The sequence below is a fragment of the Tinamus guttatus genome, unplaced genomic scaffold (genome assembly GCF_059628265.1).
Source record: "Tinamus guttatus ecotype Peru unplaced genomic scaffold, ASM5962826v1 Tinamus_guttatus_pri_ptg000123l, whole genome shotgun sequence".
NCBI classification, from domain to species: Eukaryota; Metazoa; Chordata; class Aves; order Tinamiformes; family Tinamidae; genus Tinamus; species Tinamus guttatus.
The window spans coordinates 763167-788291 of NW_028288657.1; the positions used below are offsets into that span (position 1 = coordinate 763167).

At 52.8% G+C, this 25125-nt stretch overlaps 1 protein-coding gene across 1 annotated transcript in view; it reads right to left on the reverse strand.

Annotated features, from left to right (window-relative positions):
- DOCK5 (dedicator of cytokinesis 5) overlaps positions 1 to 21790 on the reverse strand; it is a 67703-nt gene extending 45913 nt beyond the window's left edge. Inside the window, exons 1-2 of the mRNA XM_088521492.1 lie at positions 21785 to 21790; positions 20922 to 20970 (exon numbers count right to left, since the gene is read on the reverse strand). Coding sequence (XP_088377618.1) covers positions 20922 to 20970; positions 21785 to 21790 — 55 coding nt within the window. The remainder of the gene's footprint in view (positions 1 to 20921; positions 20971 to 21784) is intronic.
- Positions 21791 to 25125: the final 3335 nt, after the last annotated feature.

Below are 25125 nucleotides of genomic sequence, written 5' to 3' on the forward strand. Positions count from 1 at the left end.
CCCAGGTGCAGCCGGATGCGCCGCAGGCTCCGCGTGTGCCCAGGTGCAGCCGGACGCGCCGCAGGCTCCCGCGTGTGCCCAGGTGGAGCCGGACGCACCGCAGGCTCCACACGTGCCCAGGTGCAGCCGGACGCGCCGCAGGCTCCGTGTGCCCAGGTGCAGCCGGACGCGCCGCAGGCTCCACGCGTGCCCAGGCGCAGCCGGACGCGCCGCAGGCTCCGTGTGCCCAGGTGCAGCCGGACGCGCCGCAGGCTCCACGCGTGCCCAGGTGCAGCCGGACGCGCCGCAGGCTCCGTGTGCCCAGGCGCAGCCGGACGCGCCGCAGGCTCCGTGTGCCCAGGCGCAGCCGGACGCGCCGCAGGCTCCACGTGTGCCCAGGCGCAGCCGGACGCACCGCAGGCTCCACGTGTGCCCAGGTGCAGCCGGACGCGCCGCAGGCTCCCGCGTGTGCCCAGGTGCAGCCGGACGCGCCGCAGGCTCCACGTGTGCCCAGGTGCAGGCGGACGCGCCGCAGGCTCCACGCGTGCCCAGGCGCAGCCGGACGCGCCGCAGGCTCCACGCGTGCCCAGGTGCAGGCGGACGCGCCGCAGGCTCCACGTGTGCCCAGGCGCAGCCGGACGCGCCGCAGGCTCCGTGTGCCCAGGTGCAGCCGGACGCGCCGCAGGCTCCACGCGTGCCCAGGCGCAGCCGGACGCGCCGCAGGCTCCACGCGTGCCCAGGTGCAGGCGGACGCGCCGCAGGCTCCACGCGTGCCCAGGTGCAGCCGGACGCGCCGCAGGCTCCACGTGCCCAGGTGCAGCCGGACGCGCCGCAGGCTCCACGTGTGCCCAGGCGCAGCCGGACGCGCCGCAGGCTCCGCGTGTGCCCAGGTGCAGCCGGACGCGCCGCAGGCTCCACGTGTGCCCAGGCGCAGCCGGACGCGCCGCAGGCTCCACGTGTGCCCAGGTGCAGCCGGACGCGCCGCAGGCTCCCGCGTGTGCCCAGGTGCAGCCGGACGCGCCGCAGGCTCCACGTGTGCCCAGGTGCAGGCGGACGCGCCGCAGGCTCCACGCGTGCCCAGGCGCAGCCGGACGCGCCGCAGGCTCCACGCGTGCCCAGGTGCAGGCGGACGCGCCGCAGGCTCCACGCGTGCCCAGGTGCAGCCGGACGCGCCGCAGGCTCCACGTGCCCAGGTGCAGCCGGACGCGCCGCAGGCTCCACGTGTGCCCAGGCGCAGCCGGACGCGCCGCAGGCTCCGCGTGTGCCCAGGTGCAGCCGGACGCGCCGCAGGCTCCACGTGTGCCCAGGCGCAGCCGGACGCGCCGCAGGCTCCACGTGTGCCCAGGTGCAGCCGGACGCGCCGCAGGCTCCCGCGTGTGCCCAGGTGCAGCCGGACGCGCCGCAGGCTCCACGTGTGCCCAGGTGCAGGCGGACGCGCCGCAGGCTCCACGCGTGCCCAGGCGCAGCCGGACGCGCCGCAGGCTCCACGCGTGCCCAGGCGCAGCCGGACGCGCCGCAGGCTCCACGTGTGCCCAGGCGCAGCCGGACGCGCCGCAGGCTCCACGTGTGCCCAGGTGCAGCCGGACGCGCCGCAGGCTCCGTGTGCCCAGGTGGCCCTGCGAGAACAGGTTCCAGGACGCAGCACGACCTCCGGATCTCGCGGAGGGCTCCGTGTTATTTTAAGGTGTGCATCTTCCATGCCCCCAGGTTTAGTTGGCGTCTTTGAAGTCTGAGCAGTAACACCTAGCCTGAAAAATGAATATTCTTCCCCAGATACAGTAAATTTTAACACTGGCCTTTGGAGAACTACCCCTAACCCAGTAACATGGTCTCATCCATCACATTAACCACAGAAATCCAGTTTTGCCACTGACATTAACTGAATCAGAATACGGTTTGCAGCTAGGCTTGCCTCCTGCTATCAGCTATCTCCGTAGAACCCTTAAAGCAGCACTCACATTCTCGATGCTTCACATTTTGGAGAGATTGCACAAGAACGTGCTCACAAGCACCCTCCAGGTTGTCCTCCGCAAAGCAGGTTTCATATCTGCACACTTCTATCCGTGTGGCACTCGCATTCCAGTTCTGAGCACTGCACATACCTCGCAGAGGTGTCATTTCAGTTTTCACAAAAACAACCTCCTATTTTGAATCTTTCCTTCTTTGTGAATTAACAGAGGCTCATATTACAACACGCGTACAACCGTAACTGCGCCCACAAACTCTGTACGGAATCTCACCCCCAAACGATGCACCAATTCTCTTTGGATACAGGAAGTGAAACATTGATTCCTGCAACAGAATTTTCAAACAGATTTGTTAAAACAAAACTAAAATCCATCACTTGGAAAACTGCACCACTCAGCTAATTCTCAACTTGAAAGTGGGTGGCACTTTCAAAAGAACGGAGCGAATTTTTGCCACCGGCTTTAAATTACTGTCCCAGTTTTTACTGGGCAAAACATCAAAGGGAAGGAGAAGAAAAGTTGGAATTACCACCGTACGGAGCTGCAAGTGGTACTATCTAGCGAGCGTTCCCCGCACACCCCGCTGCTGGGGGGATGTGCGGGGCGGCCCGCCGAGCGAACGCGGGCGCGCGGCGCCGTGCCGGCCCGCGGGCGCCTCTGCCCACGACGCTCACCCCAGCCGAAGCGCCGCGTCCGCCGGCACCGCTCGCACAGCCGCCGCGGCCCCGACCCGCGCGGCGGGCAGCGCTGCAGGAGCCCCGTGCAGCAGGGCTCCCCAGAGCGGCACCGCAGCCCCGACCCGCGCGGTGGGCAGCGCTGCAGGAGCCCCGTGCAGCAGGGCTCCCCAGAGCGGCGCCGCGGGCAGCGCTGCAGGAGCCCCGTGCAGCAGGGCTCCCCAGAGCGGCGCCGCGGGCAGCGCTGCAGGAGCCCCGTGCAGCAGGGCTCCCCAGAGCGGCACCGCGGGCAGCGCTGCAGGAGCCCCGTGCAGCAGGGCTCCCCAGAGCAGTGCAGCGGGCAGCGCCGCAGGAGCCCCGTGCAGCAGGGCTCCCCAGAGCAGTGCAGCGGGCAGCGCCGCAGGAGCCCCGTGCAGCAGGGCTCCCCAGAGCGGTGCGGCGGGCGGCGCCGCAGGAGCCCCGTGCAGCAGGGCTCCCCAGAGCAGTGCAGCGGGCAGCACTGCAGGAGCCCCGTGCAGCAGGGCTCCCCAGAGCGGTGCGGCGGGCGGCGCCGCAGGAGCCCCGTGCAGCAGGGCTCCCCAGAGCGGTGCGGCGGGCAGCACTGCAGGAGCCCCGTGCAGCAGGGCTCCCCAGAGCGGCGCCGCGGGCAGCACTGCAGGAGCCCCGTGCAGCAGGGCTCCCCAGAGCGGCACCGCGGGCGGCGCCGCAGGAGCCCCGTGCGGCAGGGCTCCCCAGAGCGGCGCCGCGGGCAGCGCTGCAGGAGCCCCGTGCAGCAGGGCTCCCCAGAGCGGCGCCGCGGGCAGCACTGCAGGAGCCCCGTGCAGCAGGGCTCCCCAGAGCGGCGCGGCGCTGCCGGCCGTCGCAGCCTTCCCCTTCTCCAGAGCCACTTTCTTTCCTTCCACCGCTTCATCCCTGTTCAGCGTGAAGCCCTCGCACCTTGTCAGAGCACTGCACAATTGCAGCGCTGCAAGGCACTCTGCATTTTTAAAAAGCTTTTTCAGAACAACTTGCCATTATTTGCCCATGACACTGATGCAATATTAGAATTATACAGCTGGAGCCATAAACTGCTTTATTACTAGAAAGGATCAAAGTACCAACTTGCCCAAGAGCAAAAAGCCCTGCTATCTCCATTATACTGCAATTTTCTTTGGCCCACATTTAGCACCAAGTAGAGGGAGATCTACTTCCAATGCAGCAACACATCCAGAAATTAGAGGGTATATAAAGGGGGTGACAGGATCATGTCCCCGGAAAAATCACTCTTTTTAGATACATTCTGACACCCACCTGCAAGCCGCGAGAGGCTGCCCAAGCCATCCAGCCTTCACGCACTGTCCCCGGCCTCTTCCCGAGGGATCCTCCTAGGAGGTACGGTCCGTACCGCATCCGAAGGACATTTTCGTCACTTACATGGAAAACCTGCGCTGTATTTGCAGTTGAATCAAAGCAGCTCCGTGTTATCTTCAGCCTTTGAAGCAGACTGTGATCCAGCCTCCCAGAAAGCTGTCGAGTAATTCATGTAAACGCTCCGGTTTTGTTGGGACAGGTTTCCTGGCATACGCGCCAATATTCACGGAAGAATTTTACGCATTCAAACACAGATGGAATGCATCAAAACCCACAGTCCTCGTCCTGGTAGCACGGGGATAAACGCGTTCACGACTATGGACTAAGGTCTTAGGCTTGGCTGTGACAGTCCTGTTTTTGCAACCACGTTAAAGACATTTTCCCCTAAAAATGCTAACGAAAGAAGCGTCCAGTGAGTCAAGCTAAATACACCAGCAGAAAAGGAAGTGACTTAAACTCTGTCATGCCCGTGTGTAGAATTGGTACAACCTCATCTCTAAGCACTTTGCTGCACACAGAAGATTGACCGTGTCCAGGCCGCGCGCCGCAGCACGCGCAGGAGCTGCATCCTGGGGAGCCCCGGCCCGGAACGCGTTGCACAACAGGGACCGCAGCCGCAGCCAGACACGTCCTGCCGAGAGCTGGCGCACAGCACGCAGCAAGTCGAAACAAAGAGGAGTTCTGCTCTGCTTTGACGGTGCATCATCAGGATCTACTATCAGCACCGTGAAATTCTTTTGATCGCAGACCATATTTCAAGACTACTTTACAGAAGAAATAGGAAGTCTGAACATGGACACAAGACTCAATGGCCCAGCACATCAGAAATTACCACAAATCAAATAATTAGTAAGAAAACCTTATTCTGCAGCACTCTCTCTTCCTCTCCGATCCTTGCATTTCTGCTCACATAAATCAAAAATGTAGCTGGCAAGCCCTGGTTTACATTTGAAAAATTACTGCCATTCCTAAGACATGATGCAGCTGATTGTAACCCAATCACCACATGGTATTTCAATAGAGTAAACACCTCTTTGCTACAGGATGGCCTGGCCCTCCAGCAGACAAGAATATAATGGGTTTAAAAGGTCACCAATGACTATTAGGGGCAATTACCTGCCAGTTTAATCACAAAATCCACTGAAAGGAGAAGAAAATCAAAAAAAAAAAAAACACTACAGACTGAAAATTCCAATCTGCTATTTGCCACCATAGTAAATAGCTTCTTTTGGTCACGTGGCTGAGGTATTTTGTCCATGGCAAGTGGCCATGCTTCACTGGAACCAGATGAAAACAAGCCATCACCTTTCAAACACCACCATTTATTTGCAAACTTTAAGTGTAAAATGGAAACCTCCAAAAGAAGAGGTGAAGACGCAGGGAAAGCCTGGGAACTAAAGCCGCCCAAAAGTTTCTCTGTATTTAAGACCAGTTTGGATCCTTCCTCCACCCAGACCGCCTGGCCAGCCAGCTCCCTGCACTGCGAACCCCACGCCTGGTGAAGACATTTCCTAGGCTAAACAGGACCGGTTATGCTGCGGACCAAACTTCTGGAGGGCGGCGGATCCGTTTGGCCCTGCACTCAAACGTGCAGGGCGTAATCCAGGACACGGACCACTGTGCGCGGAACCGCGGAAGGCAGGAGAGCGACGATGAACTGCACCGCCTGCTGCGTGGAGCTCCTTGTTGTGCTGGAACCACTGACAGGGGCGCCTTTAAAATAAACACTGACACCTCTGCACCGCTTTCAAGAGCACAGGTTACTAATAGCCACGATATCTGCATCCTTCCAGAAGCAAAACAACCCACCATTCCACTTTGCAGCTATCAACTTGCCCGTGCCACCCTCTCACGGGTGTCATACAGGCCCCTTGGCGGCACTGCCTAGTCCCTCAGGACAACCACCTTCCTCATGGGTGACAGGCAACCTTTGATTAACCCGCTCGTTAAGCAGGCAACCTTTGATTAACCCGCTCGTTAAGCCAGGTAAGCGGCCCAGGGAGCTGGTAGCAAAGCGCAGAGCTTTCACACGTCCCGCAGCGCCGCAGGAAGGGAACTCAGACTCATCCACAGCAAACGCTGCTCAGAGCCCAGCGCCGCCTCGCGGGGCCGCGACTGCCCGGGGCTCTGCTCACCGCACGTGGCCTGACCCTAGCGGCCCCGCTCACGGGTCAAACGGAAGAGCTGAGACGTCACCAAGCGCTTCGGTTCCGTTCCCGCGTCCACGTGCAGAGGACGAATATCGGTTCCGCAGGGCCGCGGGTGGGCAGAGCAGGCAGGGGGACGCTGCTCGGCGGGGACGGCACGGGAAGCGGCGCCTCTGCCTCCACCCCGCTTACTCACAGCCGGCGCTTTGCGGGAGACGAGATGTCACAGTCAGCAGTTGGCTCAAATCAGCAACAAAAACTCACCCCGGAAGCAAGAAAAAAAAGTGTTGATTAGAGCAGTGCCTCTGATTCATCCCACCGCCCAAGGCCATTCCTGAGATAGCAGAGCCTTGCAGAGAAATATGCCTGAAAAAAAAAATATCGGCATCTAGCCCAACTGCTCAGAACAGAGTTCTAATTCACCTGGTAGTATCACCAACATTTGTGAACTCGTACTGCTCAGAGCAAACTCAGTACGGCCCATGGCCGGGCTGGCGCAGGCTGGGCCCTCGGCTGCGCCGCGAGAAGCAAAGTTCAGGTGCGCAGGGCCCCACGCCCCGGCGGCGCCGATAAGGCCGGGCGGCGCGGCCGGCCCGCGAGGAGCCGAGGAGCGCGCGGCCGGGCTGCGCGGCCGCTCTGGAACCAGCGGGGACCGTTTCCCCTTCCCTTTACACACACCCGTGTGGGACGGGGTTCTCGCCCTTTAAACCCAGGCACCGGGCCTGAATGAACCACCTCGTGGGAGCCAGGGTGACCGACCCTCCGCAAGCACGAAATCACAAGTTTTCCTCTATCAGAACGGTGGAATACAACAAGAAGGCAACAAGATCATTCTTCACTAAAATAATCTACTAGAAGTTGCTTGTGTCATTAGTGGTTTCCTGCCGACTGTTCCCCGTCCCGTTGTCTCACACAACCTGGGAGCTGTGCGGTTTTCAACTTGTCACGCTCTCAAGAAAAGGAGAACTACTCAGGCAGAGTACGAGGCGCCCTCCTGCTAGTGAGGAGTTGTGCTCGCCCAGCTCCTTCAAGGGCAGGGAGGCAGCCAGGGCGGCAGGCACGAGGTGTCCGAGCAGCCTTCGCGGCTCCTTCCCCCGGCCCAAACACGACCCTGCCGGGACACGGCTGCCGGCAGCCGCACGACCCGCGGCCCCGGCTCTCCTCATCTCCACACGCGCGCCCCGCCGCCCCCTTCCCCCTCGTGCGGCCGCGGGGAGCCCGGCCCGGCCCCGGCCGCCGCTCGGGGCCGCTCTCCCCGCAGGTGCGGGCCGGAGGGCTCCGCCGGCAGCGCCGGGGCGGAGCGCGCTCCTTCCCGCCTCAGCGCCCGCACGGAGGCGGCCGGCGGGCACTCACCGACGCCGAACTTCTCGCGCTTGGTGGGGATCCAGCGGGCCATGGCGCCGCCGCCGCGCTGCCTGCGGCCGGGCGGCCCCCTCCGCCATGCGGCAACTTCCCGCCGGCCGCAACTTCCCCGCCGGCCCCGGCGCGCCGAGGGGACGGCCGGGCGGGCAGGAGGGAGGCGCGGGGAGGCGGCCCCGCCGGGATCACCTGCTCCCGCCCCGCCCGCCGGGGCCGCCCCGCCGCCGCTGCTTCCCTTGATTTGTGTTTTTTAATCAATAAAAGGGACGTTTAAACATTACGCCAGGCATTCGGGAGAACACGGTCTGAAACCGAACTGCTCTCCAGCTGCGCCGAGGCTGTGAATGGGTGAATAGGGCTGCTCGGCTGCCCTGGGCACGTCCCGCTCCGCAGAGCTCCGCTCTGCCCTCGGCCGCGCGGGACAAGACTCCCGCGTGAACCAACACTGCTAATGGGCTCTGCCCCACAAACAAAGCTGTTCCTTGCCGGGCAGGACTGCAGACACAGGGTGTTTGAGAGCGGGATGAGCCCCGGGAGCAGCACACATCACCCTGCACAGCTCCTTAGCAACACCTGGTGATTGTACAAAAACAGGTATTCACATACTTCTTTACTCCTTTCCCGATCTTGCAACTCCTTTTACTTTGGGAGACTCATCCAAACATTTTTATGAGGCTTAATTCAGCAAAGTGCTTTGCAACCTTAACACAAAGAGCAAGGTCCTTTCTTAGGCTCCCAAGAATTCAGGAAGACCCTGGAATGAGTTTTTAAAGGGGGCTGTATCCTGGGCACCAAGGCCTCTGGCTAGAGGTTCTCTAACAAAATGTTTAATGACAGCCTAGAACCTGGATTTTACTTCAAGGTTCTTGATGCTGCAGTTGAGCTGGTCGAGCTGTGCCAGTATTTTCTGACATAGGTAAAACAAATTCTTGGCAGCAAATGAAAAGCAGAGCCAAGCATGAAAGACAGACAAGCCGTAACTAGAGTAGCTGGTTTTATAACTAGAGTAGGGAAAGTTGATGAATGATTCATTAAATGTAATGATTTGCAAATGTCAGGAGCACATGGAACAAGCAATCTCAGCTACTGCTGAAAGTAGCCTTTATTTCAGAAAGCCTTTTATTTTAATTTGTAATATTACCAAATGCATTGATGATCTTTTCTTTCACTTCTTTCTGTTTAAATATTGCTTACTCAAGGCAGTTAATGGTGAACAGCATAAGCCCTGTTGTTCTTGGCCCCACACAAGATAGTTCAATTCTAAGTGAGGTTATATCAGAGATTAACCTGGGTCACATATGCACCACAGCAAAACCACAATGCTGAGATCACGCTGCACATCCAGCCCGGCAGAGAAGTCCGGTGACTGGGGTTCACTCACATTTCTAGCACACCGAAACGTTCTGTTGCTTTTGAGTAAATCGCCAGACTGCTGAAGGAAAATCCCCATCTAAACTGAGCACCTCGCGCATTAATAGCGCCAGGTCCAGGAAACGCCTTGGAATCCAAGTGCATCTCCTCTCTGCGCGCCGCTGCAGCTGGAGAAACGTGCTGCTGGTGCCCTCCCCTGTCCAAAGCAAGAGCTGCAGCGTGGAAAGAACGCACCAATCCTTAACAGATGAATGGAAAAGAGAAGAGGTTATTTCCCGTGGTAACACGGAAACACTCGTCAGTTACCGTCCTTGGTGCTATTGGCTAGATTATGTGCACATACACGTTTTTGTACAAAAATTTCCAAAGCCACCTGAGCACTGAAACCTGACTCCTTTTTCAATTAAACAGGAATGGGGACTACAACAACCCTTAGGCAGCTTGGAAAAATCTTTGCCTTGATGTATCCTTAAATCAGTCCATCAGGTTCTCAGCAATCACGTATTTGGCACTTCCATTTTAATAGCTTTGATTTTTTATGTCTGAGTTTATTAGTTTTTCAAAACTTAGCTTCCACGTGTCCCTTATTAAGGAAAGGGAGAAGCATCTTCCCCTCTAGCCTGTGCTTTACCAGAGGGCCATTCAGCCATGAATCCCCTCCACGCAAACCAGAGCACCAGTCTGTGTGGCACAAAGCTCAGGAGGATTTTTTGCTTCTCAAGGAAGGAAAAGGTGGGTGACCATCTTTATGAGTGAAAAAAAATGAAGAACACGTTCAGCTCTGCCCGTGCCACCATGAGGCCTGCGTTCACTTACTCACCTGCGCCAGCTCAACGTGGAAAGGCCAATACTGCACTTCTGTAAGAACTGCAAGTCCCAAAGCCAGTACTCCTGAAACAAAACACAACAGAAAATTAAAACTGAAATTTTAGAGTTTCAAAAATCTAATTTATAACATTGCTTTTAACTATTTTCATCAACCAGGATTCACTCATATCCATTTACTGCAGCCACATGCAGTGATAAAGGTTCCCATGGGCTGGAAGCAAACGCAGCTCTCCAGCTCATGGATGAGTCACTGCTGGAAGGATTAATAACTTCGTTATTCACACAGTAGCTCGTTCAGTTGGCTTTTCCTCAATGGATGCAGACCAGCCCAGCTCCAGCAGCCCATTGCTTTGCTTGCTGCCCACATCTTAGGCACCAGCTGATGGTCTCAGCAATGTCAAAGGCTCTGTGATAGTTTAGATGAAAGGGTTTACAAGTCAGTGGCCTTGGGTAAAATCCCATTTTTAAATTGTTATGCTAAATAAGTTTTCAGAGCCTGGGACACAACCCAGGGATCCCAAATTCCCACACTCTGTTAACCGCTGTTTTTATATCTTTTGCTATATTATTAAAGCCCAATTTGATGCTGGAGGAAAAACTCCATACATAAATTCAAGAAAGATCATTTGCACAACTGCTGGTTTCACTTAAACCCCTTCAGCTCAGGCTGGTATTTGTTTATGGAAAAGGCTGTTCTCTCACCTAGTAGTCAATGGTTTGTAAGAGCCAAATGGTCACTGGGTTATGATTTTTGCCTCTTGTTCCTAATTATATTAAAGGCATATTCATTCATCTTCTAATATGGTTTTCCATGTAAGTAATTGCATACAGCAGCTCCATAAAGGGTTTGCAACTGTGAAAAAGAAGCATGGAATTTGGCTAGATTTGGAACAGCAGAAAAATGTCCCCAGGGCAAAGTCTGTTTTACGACACCACTCACGCTGTGAATATGCTTGGGAATCCTTGTCCCATCTTACTGAATAAATACTGTGGAGATAAATGTTTTGTTGATGTTGATAAAATACCTTAATTTCAATGCCAACATACTGGGGAGTTTATTATGTGATATTATTCCCATTTTCTATGGGAAATTAAACTGGTTTTATAATCAATGAGATACAACAGAGCTCAATTAATTTCATAATAGAAAAATAAACAACATTATTGCTGCTATTGTGTCATTATTCATTCAACCCTAAGAGACAATCTATTACTAAAGACTTAAAGGATAAAGGAAAAAAAATACTGAACACATAATTACTATGTATTTACAAAGCACAGAACAGCACGGAAAGCTGTGGTGGAAATTTGTTTTAGCACCAGAAATAGTCAGAAAGATGTTCTGCCAACACCGAGGAGCTGAGAGATGAAGCCTGTAGTAATGTGCAGATTGGCAGATCTGCTTTAGACTGACTTTAATAAAACGGACATTTCAGCTGAACTTTTCCTGAGTGTAAGGGCATGAACCACAAGCGATGTTCACCAGGGATGGACATGCTTGGCTCTAGCCAGTAGTTCGACGTTTTAGACGGTCTGAATGCTGGCGGAGTCTTTCTTACCTCTTTATCCGTGTTCCTCCTCTACCACGTACGCCAGAACCCTCGACGGAGCCACGCGGGCACAGCTGCAATGGAACAGAGGCTGCCAAGAGACAAGCTGCAACCTTGGGTCTGCGATTTACTTTTGTTCACTGGTTCTGTTCCTCCTTCCTTTTTGAGATCATGAGAAACATTAAAAGGAGGAAGTGCTGGCAGGCATTTTCATTAAGAATCACTGGCTAATTCGAAAGTGCCTATTAGTAGGAGCCCTCTTGCCATGCCTGTGGTATCTATCCATCAGAGCTGAATCATGGATATCGACTGTTTTATATTTAATGCAGCTCTTACATCTTTAATGGCTGAAGAGCTTGTTCCCGAAAGTGTCCTCGGCAGGGGGTAGTGTGGTCAGATTTAATCACAATTTCCAAGGCCAGAAATGAGCTTCCGATAATTCTTTAGAGACATGTGCAGATGTCACAGTTGTCTTCACCTGACTGCAATCAATAAAATCTCCTTTTAAAAGCAGTACTTTTTCCCTTCCTCTGCTCCTAGGAAGTCTGTATGAAAAGAATTTCCACAAGAAATGATTTCTCTGGTTTCAGGAGTCAGGGTATCTGAAAGCTAAAAACACCTTTCTAAGTTGGAAGTCTGTTACATGCAAGAGTGTTGGTTTCCTATGGAGTTCAGAAGCATTTTGTAAAAAAAAAAAAAAAAAAAAAAAAAAAAAAGAGTAATTATTTTGCTTTACCTCAAAGGTTGCTTACTGACAAAACCATCAAAGAAAATTGGTTAGTGATGAGAAGACACAGGTTCAGATGGATGGGGAGCAACAACAGTGGAAAGACCTGACCGATGTCACAGCAGCCCGAGGGTCACTTGTCTCCATTGTCATAGGAGATTATTTCTCACATAACCAACCAATGCTGCTAAAAACAAAAATGAAGCCTAGACCTGAGGACTGATGAACTCTGGCAAAAGGCCCTCATCAGTCTGTTAACTTACACTGCTTCTCATGGGTGTTCTGTGCTGCCTTCTCTCAGGAAAGGGCCTGGCAGCCTGGACAGAGGCTTCCTGTCATCTCAGCACTGATAACAGACGCCCTCTTTGTTCTCCTGGTGCTCCCAGAGCACGAGGTTTGTTTTAACAGACTCCAATAGATGTTTTGATCTTTCCAAAGAAGCAAAACTTCCCCAGTTGTGCTGGCTCAGAGAAAACCCTGCTACAGGCAGATGGGAAGTAGCACTGAGGGCAGAGATCTTAAGTCCCTAAGAGGGAGAATTAATGACAAATATATTAAAGTCTCAAGAAAAGACTTCTAAATATAGGAATCAAAGGGAAGTCTTACAATATAGGGAATGGGAGGGCATTAGAAACTGATTCTTTTAAAAGATCTAAGCCTACAGCCCTCATGTGGGAGCAGCATTAAGAAGAGCTCTACAGACGCTCTATCTGCAGAGCAGTGCCCAAGGTCACTGCAGTCCTGGGGCTCGAGGAGATGCTGTTCTACCTGCTCAACACGAGGGGCCACCACGAGACCAGCCGGGACGGCGCGGCAAGGACGAGACCAGCCGGGACGGCGCGGCAGGGACGGACGGGTCGTGGCTGCAGGACGGCAGCTCCGCAGGGCTGCAGCACGGCCGTCACCCTGGAACCTGTGGGGGGCTGCTCAGCAGCACCAGAAGACAACAGGTCAGCAGAAATGCACGGGGAAAAGGCGTTCTGCAGGCCTCACTAGCTAGCCCGCACTATTTAAGAGTATGCCATGTTATTTCCTACTAAAGCCCTTGCCTGCTTCAAATAATTCTGCAGCCAAAACCAGTAAAAAGTTCATCTCACATTTGCAGGAGATTCAGTCTTCTACTAGCTCAAGAACAGAAAAGCATGAGATAAACTTGTCACTCAGTGATGTTTTCATTATTCACACTGCATGAAAACAAAAGGGGCATTTTCACACTCATGATTTGTAGGGATCTGCACAGATCTGCAAGTAAACTAAAACTCAGAACATCTCTTTTCAAAGCCAGAGGTGGCAGTATGCATTTTATAGCTTAAAAGTGGGCAATGCACAGTTTTTACATGTCATGTCCAAGAGAATTGAGCCAATGCCCTCTGCAGGCTTCTCTCAGCACGCCGCACACCAGCCGGCCCTGCAGGCCCCATCGCTGGCGCTGCGGTCGGGCTGGCCCGTTCCGAGCAGCTCCGCGCTGGCTCTGGATTGCCCTTGGGCCGAGCACCCCCTTTTCCGAGGATTGTCCCTCCCCGTGCAGGCAGGAGGCCGGGCCAGGCCCGTCCCTGCAGGCGCAGGGCAGCGAGCGCCTCCGTGGGGAACGCGCTGCCGAGCTGCTCCTGCGGCTCCGGAGGGCCCGGCTGACGTCAGGCCGCTGTTGCCAGGCGTTGGGAAGTGCAGGCACCGTCTGCAGCAGCACCACAGCAACCAACCACGCTGAGGAAAATCAAATCACTTGCTGACAACGGCTAATTCTCTACAGCAAATAAGAAGCAGCTTCCTCTGTCTTCCTGTTCTTCTGGGTTTCAATTAGTGAGTTTAGTACAGAAATCCAAGAGGACAGATTGTCAACACCTGACATACTCAGCCCAAATAAGGCTTGGCTCTAGCACAGCAGTCTAGAAAGATTAATTTGTCCATCCAAACTCCACTGCGAAGGAGGCAGGACAACCTGCCTCGACTCCTGCCTTCCTGAGCTCACGCGATGCTGTGAGCGAGGCAAGGAGAGCGGCCCCAGCCCCACCGCCACGGGGCATCACGCACTGCAGCGCTCCACGAGCAGACCCGCGTTCTCCGGCAAGCACATCAAGTAACAGGAGCAGGGAGACAACAGCCTCTACCCCGGAGCATCAGTCAGGAATTAGAGCCAAAACTCCCCAGCAAATGAAAAAGAACAAAAAGGAGTGAACCTTCTGTGTTAAAAGAAAACTCCCAGCCTCTCTATTTGTGTGTGTCACAGAATGTATTTTGCTCTGACCCCACCTGCTGCAGATGACTGCATTTCCCCGGATCATACTGCGGCCCGGCACGTGGTGGCACTGGAGTCCACAGCAGGGAAGCGCAGCCCGCCGGAGCCGGCAGCGCCGCACGGCTGGTATCGGCGCTGCCGCCTGCAAGGGGCTGCTCCCCTGGTGCTGGGGTGACACCAGCCTGGCTCTGCGCTCCCCTCCAGCTATCCGCACTGCACAGATGTGTGAAGTGCTGCCCAGCTATGGCTTGGGCAAGCTCCTTTGAAGCCTCCACCAGATTGGGAATTGTGAATTCTTGTGACCTCAGACAAAACTGAACAATTGTTTCATTTCCAGTGCCACAAGTACAGGGACACTTCACAGAGAAGCAGAAATGATGTTTGACACATTAAAATTACTGAGACTTATCTTGCCATCAGACCCACCGTAACTGTCCTTCGCATCAGCAGGAAGCCTGATGAGTTTTAGCTGGACCCCACACATTCTCCATGACCCCATGCATACAAATGAGCTAGCGCTGACACAAATTGCTACCGAGCTGATAGACTAATTATGGATTTGTTTTGTTTAAATTTGTTCAAATTTTACCTTTTGATTAAGGTTAATGGGATATTTGCCTCAGTGGAAGCAAGATCGAGTCTTTGCTGAATATTATGATCAAAAATGCAATTAAAAAAGGATGGGATCTAAACATGAAAAAGAAAATGCATATGGTGAAATTGGAGCCCCTTTATGTCAGGGAAATAACCTACAAGCTAGGCTGTAGAACTAGCTCTCTGTACAACAGTGTCTCCCTTTTACTTAAAAAAAAACTGCAAACATTGTCTATCAACTTTGTAACACATAAATGCACGTTACTTAAACCTGGCATTCCTGTTACAGACAGATGTTTATATAAAGGAACGAGCACTGCTGAGACCATGGAAGTTACGAGTAATCAGTAACCACATGTGAGGCTTTGGACCTGCCCAGGGCGGTACTGCTAACACTGCAGTAAAGAAGGCAGAGGATATGGTTGCAAAATAAGAAGAATTTCCAATTTCAAAGAATGTCTGTCTTTCAATCCTGCAGAAACTAGTTCTCTGTGCTTTAAAAACTCAGTATCTTTTAGGATTGTATGTAAAATAAAATTAAGACCCTGATGAAAACCCCAAGGAACTCGAGGTGCCTGTTTGACTCAGCAGAGCTCAGTAGCTGCTGCAGGTCTGTCTGCGGCTGCGGGAAGCTGCCGACAGGATGGGGTGCTGCACAGTGCTGGGTGCTGCACAGTGCTGGTGTCTCTGGCAGCTCCTCCTCACACACACCAGAACCCTCGAACGCCCCGAACTCGGATGGCTGAGGAAGCCTCCCGGGGAGCAGGCGGCGCGGCCGCGCTGGGGACGCGCTGGGGACGCGCTGGGGACGCGGGCGGTGCCTGCGCGGGTGCAGCAGCAGGAGCACTGCAGCACTCTGCCCTTGAGGCGGCCTCGCTCCGCGCTGCAGCGCTCCGCGTAACCCCCCGCAGCGCAGGGCGTGCAGGACCGCAGCTACCGCCGCCGCGATGCACGAGGTCTGCACCACGCACCTTCTTGCCTCAAAAACAAGACGTTTCCATGTCTAGGTATTTATATGTATCCAAAGAATATTTTGGTGTGTTTTTCCACATAGGAAGCGCTCGCTGCAAAGATTAGGGTTTGTAAATGCCTGTCTGAGAATCTTAATCCCTGGCTCTGCACTCCAAAGATCCAACACGAGGCAAGAATGACAGTGCAATTTTTCCTAACCCAGCTGGTTCCCTGGTAAACTCCGAGGCACAGGTTCTGCCCGACTTCCACAGGCTTTGGTCAAACTTTGTGGAGGGACAGATGCAGTTTTGATAAAAAAAAATCAGCTACCTGTAAACTCAGATCAAACTCAATAAATCGCTTCAGTTGGAACAATGGAGGAAAAGTGGGAATAGTTGCAGCAGAAAAACGCTTTCTAAAGGAATGCCTTTGACTTTTCATTTCACAACTGACCTCAATTTCTGCCCAAGATAAAATTCTGTCTGCCTCAGATTGCCAAGCAAATTAAATAACCCACACATCCCTGATTGCTGTGCTTCCCTGCCACAGAATAAAACCTTTGTGCAAGGATTTAAGGAAACTTGGTAAAATATTTTGTAGCTCAGTCACCCCCGGTTGTCTGCGGCCGGCTTGCAAGGGAGTGACTGTAGGCAGCAAAACCAGCGCAGCCCCAGGGGTCAGACGGACCTGCATCTGCAGAGCTGCACGTGCAGCACCCTCGCTGCCCGGGCGCTCACTGCACGTCCCGGGGAGCCAGGAGACCCGATCACCACCGCAGCACGGCGAGGCACCGCGGAGCGCCCGCGTCGCTGCCTCGCGCCCACCCCCGCTGGAGTCACTGTTTTAGCAGCCCTACCAAACAACTGTGCGAGGCTGCAGAAAATCAGAAAAGCAAGTTAAAATGCAGGTCCACGAGGAGGGAAGCACAGTAACACTTTTCTCTCTTAAAAAAAAAATGTCCAGCTATAGACAAAAAAAGAAAGATAACCCGCTCTGGGAATGCAAACAAGTAGTTAGGGCAGGAACTATTGAACATCTGAGCTCAAACCCCTTTTTGTATACTTTAACCTTGTGACTTCCAGGTCTCTGCCCATATGCCAATGACATTCTTTGCAAGTTGCAGAATCTACTTGGCTCCCAGCCCGGTTTTTCACCTCCAATCCTTATCTGAAGTTCAATAGGTACAACGGGTACAAAAAGGAGAGTATAGCATACAGGACAAGTATCATAAAGTAGATAATGTGTTAAAGAATCTGCTTTACCCAAAATACATCATCCTCTCTTTTATCTATCTTTTGGAGCCGAATAAACAGCATGCAAGGACACAAGATCCTGCAAGTAAAAGCCCCTGCTCCTGGCCAAGTTGCTTGTGTGCACACTGGAGTTAACAAAGATAACTCAAGGTTAGGCGATGCGCTGAGGGCTAAAATTGGTCTCAGCCTGGAAAACATGCAACAGCCACTGGCTCCCAGTCCTCAGGAAAAAAAAAAAAACAACTCAGAACTGAAAGAGTCGTAGCCTGGAACACGGAACCTTTCTGAATCAAAGCCAGTGCTGGACAACAGCGCAGGGAGCGGCGGGTCTGCGATGCGGCACCGCGAGGCGGGAGCCAGCCCGGCCGCGACGCGGGACCACGGCCCTCCCGACCAGCCTCGCAAACAGCCACAACCCAGCGGGGAGGAACACGAGCAGGACCTGGCCCGCAGGGACTCGCTGCTAGGAATAGGAATCCTAGAGAATGACTCGTGATTATTCACACAACACTTTTAATGTTATTTACAGGGGTCCCGTGATCTACAAACAGATACTTCCTTCCTTTAAAAACACTGGGACCTCCAAGCGGCTAGGGCTGAAATCTGGTGTGTACCTGAACAGGATGCTTCAAAGCATCTTGGAGTCTGACAAGGAGGAGACAGCCCTTCCTTCCTCAAAGGGTTTTCTTTCGTGTTGGTTAACCTTGCTGTTAATGCATTAAAGACTCAGCACAGCTACAGACTCCAGCTTCAAGTGCTCCCTACACAACAGCTTCTATCACCGTTTTGCATTTCAAAGGAATACAATTCTTAAACATGAAAGAATAAAATATAGGAAATATTAGGTACAGAAAAGAGGGTATGTAAGGACTCTGGTTCACAGAGCTGAGCATCAGTGAGCCCTGCAACACTGGTGTTTTAACCAGGATACTGCCTTATTTTGTAGGATTGCAATGAGGACAGCAGCACAAGAGCACAGAGAGCTGCACCTACCACCCAGGCTCTGGCTGGGCTGCCTTACTGCAGCTGCCGACTGGGCAAAACCTCTCCCGTTACTTGTCGATTTAAACTGGCAGCTCTGGAAATCTGTGCCTGTACAGCATCTCTTCCAAAGCTTCCACAAATGTGTTTATCTCGCTTCCAGTTTTTCAGTATCATCTCATTTTAACACTGGAAGGGCCCTTAAGAATATTACAAGATTGCCAAAACGATAGATAAGTCTGTATGCAAGTATGTATGGCTATGTATCATAAAAATGTATGTTTTGTACACACAATGAACAGCAAGAAATCATGATTCTGGCATACAAGACGAACCACTGAATTGTTCATCTTCATTAAAATTGCACTGAGCCAACACTGCTTTCAGGAAGAGCCTTCAGGAGAGGAATGAAGCAAAATAAGGAGTTAATTGCTTGGCCAGTGTGTATGAGGTCACTGTGGCTAATGACACTGATCAACAAACAATGGCTAAAATAGGCTTTTCTGATGTGAAATTACTTTTGCCTCGTGCAAAGAGTAGAACAGTATGAAGTGCCAAAAGAAATTTCTATTTGCTCTAGACCCCCCCAGTAAAACAATGTTTAAATTAATGTGTTCTAGCAAAAGACTGAGTGAACGGGCCATTTTCAAAGCTAGAGAACTCAGAAGCAGGGAGGCACTGCCTACTTTCATACCACGTTTGCATGCAAAAAATCACAGCTCGCAGCCACATCTGCTGAACCTGCAAGAGCAGCTGCCCCTGTAATGTGATCTGCAGACTTTTAAAAACCAGCCTATTGATCAGCTGCAGGACTGCAGGATGTGATTTTATTTATTTATTTATTTTTGCCTGGAGCAACACACTTAATCAATGAGCACCGGCTGAGACCGGTACGGAAAAAAAAAGCAATAACCTAATAACAAAGAAGGCTTCTATGCACAAACACTAATAAGCAGATTGGCCTTCATGACTACCTAGATTGAAATGTAATGAATTACATGACTTCAAGTTACTTAGAAGACTGCAAGTAATTATTTTATAGATAGCATAGCTTTTTTCTTAATGCTATTTACTATTTCTGTTGTGGAGGAGCACTGGAAGCCTGTCCTAAACCACTGCATCGTAATGTGAAATCTGAACGCCTCTTAACATAAAAGCAAGATAAGGCAGTCTGGGAAAAGAAAAGTTTAAAGTAGCTTGATACTCGCCAGTACAAAGCTTTTGTAAGCAAACAGCATAATCAAGTAGCTAGAATAAGGGTCTGCTGGTAAATATTTCTGGGTTTTACTCCTAACTTTTGGAAGGAAAGGAATGAGAGCAGCCTCAGGCCCCTCTGACTCTGTTTTACTCTCTGAGCAGGGAGGCAGAGTAGTAATTAGGCCACTACGTGGGAGAAGAGAACTGAAAGTCAGAACATTTGAGAAGTATTTACGTGTAACCATAAAGCAGGCATTTTAGAGCAGAGGATAAAATGCGGTAACCCAGGCTTACCTTTTTTTTTTTTTTTTTTTTTTTTTAAAGTTGGGACATTAATACATGTAGATGAGTACATGCAGAAGGGTCAGTACCTGCATCTTTGCAACTTTAAGCAAACAGCAGCAATCTGGGGCCTTATTCTGCTGTTTTTCCAATCAAGGCAAAATTCCTGCTGGATGCGAAGGTGGCAGATTAGCCTCGTTAAGCTTTAATAAACTCAGAGCAGCAGGCTCTGCTCGTGCTGTAATCAGGGACATCCATCACGCGGCTCCCCTGGCTGCGGCGCTCCCCTCATCCCGCTCCGCACGGACGCCGGAGCGACGAGCGGCTGAGGCTGCTCCGGTGGGATCACCTCGCTGGGAATCGCCCTTGTTCCCAACTGACGCTCCGGAGCGTGGAGACGAGGCCTGCATGTGGCACTGCTAACGGTGCCTCCTATTCCACCCTCTCCCAAGAAGGTTTAGAAGGGATGATGTCAAGAGCCCTTCACAGAACCAGCTAATGTTGCTGCTGCAGCTGCCTGTGCAGTAGAATCTCCTCAGCACCTACTCCACAAGCTCCTCAGTAACCCACTCAATCATGGAGTAGCTTTTAGCCAGTCATCAAGGTGCACAAACACACGCAGAATTGGGGATCACAGTTGGGATGACACCTGCTTTTTGCAATATCACCATTTATGAAAACATTCAAATGCATTTACCTTGGCTATGTGAAGAATGTAAATATGCTCCCATTCAACTTTGTTTTTTAATTAACACTAATATTTATATAGCAAAAATAGGCACTCCTGGGATAACAATGCTGATGTAGAACCTCAGAGAAAGTAACTGAGTTTCCTGATCTCCCATGAACTTCCAGCCAAGACTACAGATATCTTTAGGACTATAAAGAGGCTGGAAGATGCTCTGTGAGGCTCACAGGTGTGCAAGCATACTAGGTAACTAACTCTCTTTGCAAGCCCAGGGTATTTATGTGCCCCCTTCATAACAGGTACGACACTGTGAAGTTCAAATACAACAGAAACGGGAGCCAGCTAGTTCATTCTCTGATTGTAAGTGTTCGTTAAGAATTTTATATTGTTTTTTAAAGTTAGTATCTCTGAACAAGAACTTGCATGATTGTTTTTCCAAGATATTCTACAAATATAGTACCAGATTCACAGAGATATGAGAAAGAAAAATATGTAGCTCTTACACTCAGCTAATAACAGATTGACCAATGGGCTTCAGCAAATCTCGTCCTACTGCAATTCCAGCTCATAGGTGACATCCACACAGGTGGGCAGCCTGCAATGGCCTGTGCCTAACTCTGCTACCTGCTGAGGCATCTGTTTCCTACAGCATTTTCCTGTGCTCCACAATTGAGGCTGCACACTCAAGCATTTTCCTCCCTTCATCAAAGCCTCCAGGATGAGAAAGAGATGGCATAAATAATTCACAGTATGTTACCAAGAAAAGCACTCAAATTGCAGCACTTACTTATCTTCCTCTCTGCAGTACTAGTCCAGCGATGTGACTTGTACCAGATCTTGGAAAGATTTCATCCTGACAGCAACCTTTGGAGTGTCAGAAGACATCCTGGCTGGAACAAACACAAGCCTGCTCAGCTTTTCTCTTTGCTATTTACTCATTATGTCAGGCTTATTGGTTATCATTTTTAATGGTTTATAACAGTAGCTGGTGTCCAAATGAATCTCTTCCCACACATCCCTAACTTTGCGCTGTTAGTTTATGCATAAAACAATTGCATTCAATGACCACGTGCCTCCTGACACCCATTTATAATATCCCCAATTGAGAACCTGTACATGCTTTCACACACCAAACATCTGAGCCAATTTGAGTCAGGCACCTCTCTGACTCGTCTCAATCTCTCTTTCAAATTATCTCATACAGATGGAGCAGTGTAATTAAGCCTGTCAGATGCAAACACACGCAGTGAATCATTTTCAAACACAATTACTAGAGAGCGGGTCTCTGGTGGTGGGGGGTGCAGCGATGGAAATCAGAAATGTTCCACGGGGTAAAGTAAACCGGAATAAATCCAGACGTGGGTTAGATGCCATTAGTGCTCCCTGTGCTGAACAGTGGATTACGTCAAGCCAGGCAGCGCAGCCGTGACAAAGAGCTGGGTGGGAGCGAGCCGCAACTGCAAATTGTACAGCCTCTGCTTCCTGAGCATAGAAACGGGTTGATATGGCACGGAAAACATAAAGGAAGCTACTTTTTGTTGTTGAAATTAGAGTCACGTAATGAAAAGCTGATATGGAGGAGCATAAACACGACCTGCTCCACCTCCTGCCCGGCCCCGCTCACATCCTCCTTTTCCCACACAAGCGCACCGGCATTTCCCGGGATTCGGACGGGGCCCGTCTGTAAGCCCTGGCCTGTACAGGAGGGCAGCTGTAACACGCGACACGGACAAACCTCGCGAACGCCCGTCTGCACCAATGGCTAGACAGGGGCTCGGATGGCAGATATTTATTCCAATTATTCATGGGATGGAAAGCCAATTTTGTGCCTTGTTAAGGAAATTATCAGGATAGGTTTACATGTCTCGTGTACTAACCTGGGGACATGAGTTTGTTTTTTTGCACACAACCTTTCTAAAGGTTGCCTGCTTGTGCAAGAAAGATGCAGCCAGTATTCCCTAATCAGAGAAAAAAGAAAAAAAAAAAAGGATTCTTAACCAATAATTGAATCAATAATTGAATATATTAATCTAAGACTAATAAAAATGTCGTCATTTTGTAGCCTACAGTGTAAATTTGTAGCAGCTCATGAGAAGTCATTAGGTGCCCATGCTCTGTATACAAGTAAAATAAACGATAAACTAGCATACTTCGAGGGCCAGTCTTTAATGATCCATTTATAGCTCTATAAAGTACACCAGGACTGATTTACCCATCAGGTACTAGAAGAGATTAACAGGCACCAACTCCAAATGTTTTAAAGTCACTTACTAAGCTGGGAGACTTCAGTGATAAGTATGAGAGGAAGTTAGAAGGGAAGAACACAGCCTGGCTCCTGCATGTGCTCCGTGATCACTTGAACATCCTCCTTAAACATAGTCAGGTGAAACCCTGAAGAAATGGAGTTACAGGCAGACACACAGATACTTCTATCCATATAAATAACTTCATAAAAATTGCAGAACATGACAAAAAATGAATCCCCAGTTCCAAGCATCCGCTCTAACCCTCCGTCTTTCTACTAGTAAAATGACTTATTCATTGTATAACATCTGCATACTCCTAAAGATGCACAGCTAGGAACAGCTGAGCTAAAAATAGACTTGAAAAGGGAAACTTGTCTACAATAGATACGTGAGCAGATTCTGGAATACCGGCAGAGGAAAGAAAGGGTTTGTCCTGCGTCCAGCCAGCAGCTCAGCAGCAGGCAGCTTTTCAGAGCCCCACCAGGTTTGTAAGCATTCCTCCCTCTAGCAAATCCCCCCAAAACTCACGTTCCCCCAAACTGTAGGATTACACGAGGTCTAGAACAGAATGGTTCCAAGGTCGGCTGCCCAGGGTTATGTCTGGGGCTATTATTCACTGGGCTAAAATTAACGCTGCAGTTAGAGGGAGCAGAGACTAGCAGTCGAGAGCTGCTTGCTTGCAGCTAAAGAACGGTGCTGCTGGGCCCACAGCTATTTTTAAGGCTACGGTTGGATTTCCAGTCCAAGGGCCAATGACACTGTTCAGTCAGCACCCATTTATACCCAAGACTCTGTCTCACCAATCTTGGTCCCGCACCAAGACTCCTGCCTCGCCTTCCTGCAGAGCATCCTCCCCAGCGCTGCATGCTGGGCACTTTAAAGGGTTTTTTTGAGATGCTCTGCAGTAATCCCTGAGGAAGAAGAGGTTAAAGGAATAGCTTGTACAGCAGTCAGTGCAAAGTAGCAGTACAGAGTGTTTTATTGTTGCCTATTCCTGCAAGACACAATAAAAAATGATGTCTCCCGCACCCTGGCCCTTCTTCCAAGAAACGCCTGCCCAATAGATAATCATTGCTGACTCAATGCCCGAGAGGGCTCCTTTGAAGATGGAAACTGCTGCAGCATACACGGTATTCATCAAGCATTACTGCTGCACTCCAGAGTAACAGGAATAGCCATCACCAAAGGAGGAATGGATTCGGCATCGTCTTATAGCGGCGATGGCAATAAGTTCTTATTTTAAAGCCACGGCTTCTTTTGGCTGTGATCCAGAAGGGGGGAAGCAAAGGGGGGAGAAGGGGGGACAGGAAAGGCAGGGAGGAGCCGGCACCCCGCAGCGCGGTGCAGGAGCGGGCGCGGGGCTGCGGCGGGACCCGCGCCCGGGCACCGGGACCTCCCTGCTCCCCGCGCTGACCCGCGCCCGGGCACCGGGACCTCCCTGCTCCCCGCGCTGACCCGCGCCCGGGCACCGGGACCTCCCTGCTCCCCGCGCTGACCCGTGCCCGGACACCGGGACCTCCCTGCTCCCGGGGCCGCCCCGCTCGCTGCTCCCGGGACACCAGCGCCCCCCGCGGCCCCGAGCGCCCTGGCCGGGGCTGGCCCGGCCCGCAGAGCGGCCGCCCCGGCCCCGTCACCGCCCGGCGCAGAGCGGCCCCCCGCGCTCCCGGGGCGCCTCCCGCTCCCTGCGGGCAGCTCCCGCACAACTAACTGCTCCCGCTCCCGCTCCTCGAGAGCTGCCTGCAGGAACGTCCACAGGACCGCGAAGAACCAGAGCCAGGACCAAATCTGCCTGTGCAGACCCGCGGCGGAGGCGGCTCTCTAAAAGAGGGGTGTGTGAAGGAAGCACCAGGCAGGAGCCTGTGCTCGGCCTGACGGTCCGGGAGCTGCACGGTGTACGAGGGCAGCCACGAGGGGAGCGGAGAGCTCCGCTCCCGGGGGATCAGAGCGGGGTGGCTCTTGGGACGCGCTCTGGAGCCCCTGAGCCCCTGCTCACTGCAGGGAAGGGCGGAATGGGAAAGGCGAGGCTGGTTCTCTCCCCTGCAGCAGCCGGGCTGCGGGCCAAGCCGGGGACACGCTGGCTCCTCCTCTCTGCGGGCCCGGCTCCCTCCTTCCCTCCCGCCGGCTTGGCGCAGTGCTCAACTGCTGCCAGCGCGGGACCCGCTGCGGCGGCCGCAGCGAGGGGCAGCGAGCGGCCCCGGCGCCGGGGCCTCCCTCCCTCCCTCCCTGCCGTCCCGCCTCGTGCCGACCAGCTCCATCTCCTTCCCTGAAAAGCCAGCAGGAAAAGCTCCAGCTCCCCTCCCATTTCCACCTAAATTGCCGCTCCAGCGGGGTAAATTCCCAGCAGGAGGCGCTGAAGGAGTGCAGGCACCGGCAAAGCACTGCAGTGTTCCCGGAGGGAACTGTCCACCCGGAGTTAACCCCTGCTGCCGCCGTTTCCCTTCCGCTGCCACCAGCGGTCCAGGACAGGCTGCTCCCGGGAACGGTGTGGGTCAGGCTGTGGGGACAGCGACACTGCCCCTCGCAGCCAGCCCAGGCGCAGCGGGGCGGCACCTGCACTGCGCCCTTCCACGCGCGCCCCTTCCACGCGCGCCCCTTCCACGCGCGCCCCTTCCACGCGCGCCCCTTCCACGCGCGCCCTCCCGGAGCCCAGCAGCAGGGCAAGCCCCCCGTTTGCCCCCGTTTCACGCCCCGCGCTGCACCACCACACCACATAACTCCTTCCTCACCGCCGCACACGGCTGCACC